Consider the following 5,199-nt stretch of genomic DNA (forward strand, 5'->3'; position numbering starts at 1 on the left):
CCCAGTGAGGGGGGGTCCAAGCCAAGCCCAGTGAGGGGGCAAGCCCAGTGAGGGGGGGGTCCAAGCCAAGCCCAGTGAGGGGGGTCCAAGCCAAGCCCAGTGAGGGGAGGGGGGTCCAAGCCCAGTGAGGGGGGTCCAAGCCCAGTGAGGGGGGATCCAAGCCAAGCCCAGTGAGGGGGGGTCCAAGCCAAGTCCAGTGAGGGGGGGGTCCAAGCCCAGTGGGATGCTCTTTTTAGGGTGTCTTGGTAAAGAAATTTTAAATTAAATATGTCTTCCTACCTAGATGTCAGTGGGATGTTGTTACAGAACGTTGTCTGATGAACTTCCTGTCTGTGTGTGTCTCAGGAGGAGATGAATAGCGCCTTAGCGACCATGAGAGTGGACTATGAGCAAGTCAAAATCAAGACCATTGAGGAGTCCTCCAATCCCCTTCTGATGAAGAGGAGGAAGAAATTACAGCCCTCAGCCAATCACACGGTCCCAGACACACAGAGACCTGCCCTATGAGACATATATATACACACACACACACACACACACACACACACACACACACACACACACACACACACACACACACACACAGGGATACACCCACTCAGACACGTGTTGTAAAACAGAAGCAATAAGGGTTGTCGACTCACTGGGGAGTGCATGGATTTTCTTAAAGCATAGAAGTTTATTTTTCATGACCAGTTTTAATGTTTTTAAAAAGCATTTATTTTGATGAATCAATGTTTTTACCAAATCAACCACTCTGCTGGTGAACGTTCACCTTTTAAAACAACCAAGAGATTTATGAGAAGAGAGGAGACGTACGTATGAGTCTATGGTTTTTCCAAATGACTAAATCCAAACAGACTTCCTCGTATCAGTTGGTGATAGATTAACAAACCATGTGTCTTATTGAAATGGCTTGTGGGAATGTAAACACACACTTACACATCGAGGTCTGTGACATCACGGCCACGTCCCATTCAGAGACCTGTGTAGTCACCCCCCGGCCACGTCCCATTCAGAGACCTGTGTAGTCACCCCCCGGCCACGTCCCATTCAGAGACCTGTGTAGTCACCCCCCGGCCACGTCCCATTCAGAGACCTGTGTAGTCACCCCCCGGCCACGTCCCATTCAGAGACCTGTGTAGTCACCCCCGGCCACGTCCCATTCAGAGACCTGTGTAGTCACCCCCGGCCACGTCCCATTCAGAGACCTGTGTAGTCACCCCCGGCCACGTCCCATTCAGAGACCTGTGTAGTCACCCCCGGCCACGTCCCATTCAGAGACCTGTGTAGTCACCCCCGGCCACGTCCCATTCAGAGACCTGTGTAGTCACCCCCGGCCACGTCCCATTCAGAGACATATGAAGTCACCCCCGGCCACGTCCCATTCAGAGACATATGGAGTCACCCCCCCCCGGCCACGTCCCATTCAGAGACCTGTGTAGTCACCCCCGGCCACGTCCCATTCAGAGACATATGGAGTCACCCCCGGCCACGTCCCATTCAGAGACCTGTGTAGTCACCCCCGGCCACGTCCCATTCAGAGACATATGGAGTCACCCCCCGGCCACGTCCCATTCAGAGACTTGTGTAGTCACCCCCGGCCACGTCCCATTCAGAGACATATGGAGTCACCCCCGGCCACGTCCCATTCAGAGACCTGTGTAGTCACCCCCGGCCACGTCCCATTCAGAGACCTGTGTAGTCACCCCCCGGCCACGTCCCATTCAGAGACATATGAAGTCGTCGTCCCCGGCCACGTCCCATTCAGAGACATATGAAGTCACGTCCCATTCAGAGACATATGGAGTCACGCCCCATTCATGAACCACTTTCCCACAATACAAGATGAATAGTTGAGTACAGTTCACTTGACCTCAGTCACCCAGCTCGCTGGCTTTCATCCACAGTCCTTAACCACTTCCCTCTACCCCCTATGCACTTGTGGAGAGCTGACATGCCCAGTGTACAAGTGTTTAAGGGCAGAGACGAGGCAGCCATGTTTCATAATGGAATGTAGCCAGAGGCCATTTCAGCCTGATGCTGTTCTCTAGGGGTTTGTAGTCTTTCTAGTCTTTTCAGTTGTAGTTCTTTATCCTGGCTGTTACAATGGGTTAGTGTGAATGCTATGCAGAGGGCTTCACCCCAAAACTACCTTCTACATCATTTTGATACTGCTTTGATTTTGTGTATAAATATAGTGTTGCAGAATCTTATTGTCACTTTGTGTCTCGTGTGTGTGTTCCTGCATCCTCTCACTGTGGGTCACAAGTAGTCCTGCTAGCTGCGTCATTACAGACCCGGGTTTGATCCCAGGCTGTGTCACAGCCGGCCGTGACCGTTAGATCTATGAGGTGTCGCACAATTGGCCCAGCGTCGTCCGGGTTAGGGGAGGGTTTGTGTTAAGAAGCAGTGTGGCTTGGCAGGGTCATGTTTCGGAAGGGCGCGCGCGGCTCTCAAGCTTCACCTCTCCAAAGTCTATACGGGAGTTGCAGTGATGAGACAAGACTGTAACTACCAATTGGAAATTATGAAATTGAGGAGAAAAAGGGTCAAAATGATTTGGGCACTTTTTATTGGGAATTTGGGACACAGAAACAGCAAGCCTCCCTATATCTCACTGAGAGGTGTGGTGACATTCTGGTTTCCCTGGCCTACGGGACTCCATCCCTACGAGCTCAGTGACTTTCAACGTGGCACCGTCATAGGATGCCACATTGCCAACGAGTCAGTTTGCCAAATTTCTGTCCTGCTAGAGTTTCCCCCGGTCAACTGTAAGTGCTGTTATTGTCAAGTGGAAACGTCTAGGAGCAACAACGGCTCATTCGGGAAGTGGTAGGCCACACAAATTCACAGAGCGGGAACACCGAGTTATAAAATGTTTTTGGATTATAGTTGATGAGCAGGTGTCCACATACTTTTGGTCATGGAGTGACACCTGACATTCCGCCCGTCATTGACCTGAATGTAGCAACAATCACCCAAAAAATTAAGAACAATAAAAAATATATATTTTTATATATAATAAATGCAACAATTTGAACAATAGATTAAGATACTCAATGTTTTGAGTAAAAAAATACATCTGGTATTAACTGAATTATAGCACATAAAACATGTTGCTGGGCGCAGACGAATAATGGTTCTGGTATTTTGATGGGAATTTGGGTATTAAATATACACTGCTCAAAAGAATAAAGGGAACACTTAAACAACACAATGTAACTCCAAGTCAATCACACTTCTGTGTAATCAAACTGTCCACTTAGGAAGCAACACTGATTGACAATACATTTCACATGCTGTTGTGCAAATGGAATAGACAACAGGTGGAAATTATAGGCAATTAGCAAGACACCCCCAATAAAGGAGTGGTTCTGCAGGTGGTGACCACAGACCACTTCTCAGTTCCTATGCTTCCTGGTGTTTTGGTCACTTTTGAATGCTGGCGGTGCTTTCACTCTAGTGGTAGCATGAGACAGAGTCTACAACCCACACAAGTGGCTCAGGTAGTGCAGCTCATCCAGGATGGCACATCAATGCGAGCTGTGGCAAGAAGGTTTTCTGTGTCTGTCAGCGTAGTGTCCAGAGCATGGAGGCGCTACCAGGAGACAGGCCAGTACACCAGGAGACGTGGAGGAGGGCAACAACCCAGCAACAGGACCGCTACCTCTGCCTTTGTGCAAGGAGGAGCAGGCGGAGCACTGCCAGAGCCCTGCCAGAGCACTGCAAAATGACCTCCAGCAGGCCACAAATGTGCATGTGTCTGCTCAAACGGTCAGAAACAGACTCCATGAGGGTGGTATGAGGGCCCGACGTCCACAGGTGGGGGTTGTGCTTACAGCCCAACACCGTGTAGGACGTTTGGCATTTGCCAGAGAACACCAAGATTGGAAATTCGCCACTGGCGCCCTGTGCTCTTCACAGATGAAAGCAGGTTCACACTGAGCACATGGGTAGCCTAGTGGTTAGAGCGTTGGACTAGTAACCGGAAGGTTGCAAGTTCAAACCCCTGAGCTGACAAGGTACAAATCTGTCGTTCTGCCCCTGAACAGACAGTTAACCCACTGTTCCTAGGCCGTCATTGAAAATAAGAATTTGTTCCTAACTGACTTGCCTGGTTAAATAAAGGTAAAATAAAAAATAAATGACAGACGTGACAGAGTCTGGAGACGCCGTGGAGAACGTTCTGCTGCCTGCAACATCCTCCAGCATGACCGGTTTGGCGGTGGGTCAGTCATGGTGTGGGGTGGCATTTCTTTGGGGGGCCTCACAGCCCTCCATGTGCTCGCCAGAGGTAGCCTGACTACCATTAGGTACTGAGATGAGATCCTCCTTATGAGACCATATGCTGGTGCGGTTGGCCCCGGGTTCTTCCTAATGTAAGACAATACTAGACCTCATGTGGCTGGAGTGTGTCAGCAGTTCCTGTAAGAGGAAGGCATTGATGCTATGGACTGGCCCACCCGTTCCCCAGACCTGAATCCAATTGAGCACATCTGGGACATCATGTCTCGCTCCATCCACCAACGCCACGTTGCACCACAGACTGTCCAGGAGTTGGCGGATGCTTTAGTCCAGGTCTGGGAGGAGATCCCTCAGGAGACCATCCGCCACCTCATCAGGAGCATGCCTAGGCGTTGTAGGGAGGTCATACAGGCACGTGGAGGCCACACACACACTACTGAGCCTCATTTTGAGTTGTTTTAAGGACATTACATCAAAGTTGGATCAGCCTGTAGTGTGGTTTTCCACTTGAATTTTGAGTGTGACTCCAAATCCAGAATTTTCATTGATAATTTTTGTGTGATTTTGTTGTCAGCACATTCAACTATGTAAAGAAAAAAGTATTTAATAAGAATATTTCATTCATTCAGATCTAGGATGTGTTATTTTAGTGTTCCCTTTATTTTTTTGAGCAGTGTATTTTAATGCTCTCATATGTACATGTTCTAATGGTATCAGGTATCTTTCTATATTTTGTGTGAAAATAAATACAATTTCTAAGTGCCTCATTTGCATAAATGCACTGGGTGTATTTGCATATATGAATACATTAACATAAATGATTGACAAGGCTGCAACCACAAAAAAAAAGGTGCTTTTCTCGGCCTACCTGCACTCACCTGCGGTGTCTAGACCTCATTAATTACTGTTGTCACATTGTTGTACAATTCAATAGCAGGACACCCTAGGTTT

General features: G+C 48.7%; 1 protein-coding gene across 3 annotated transcripts in view; it reads left to right on the plus strand.

Moving 5' to 3' along the window:
• Positions 1 to 2,222, plus strand: part of LOC124024279 (MAP kinase-activated protein kinase 2-like) — a 74,232-nt gene extending 72,010 nt beyond the window's left edge. For all 3 annotated transcript variants that reach the window (XM_046338284.1, XM_046338270.1, XM_046338278.1), the window contains one exon: positions 346 to 2,222. In XM_046338284.1, the coding sequence (XP_046194240.1) occupies positions 346 to 507 (162 nt within the window). In that variant the 3' untranslated portion in view covers positions 508 to 2,222. The remainder of the gene's footprint in view (positions 1 to 345) is intronic.
• The last annotated feature ends 2,977 nt before the right edge of the window (positions 2,223 to 5,199 follow it).

The sequence above is a fragment of the Oncorhynchus gorbuscha genome, linkage group LG03, assembly GCF_021184085.1.
Source record: "Oncorhynchus gorbuscha isolate QuinsamMale2020 ecotype Even-year linkage group LG03, OgorEven_v1.0, whole genome shotgun sequence".
NCBI lineage: Eukaryota > Metazoa > Chordata > Actinopteri > Salmoniformes > Salmonidae > Oncorhynchus > Oncorhynchus gorbuscha.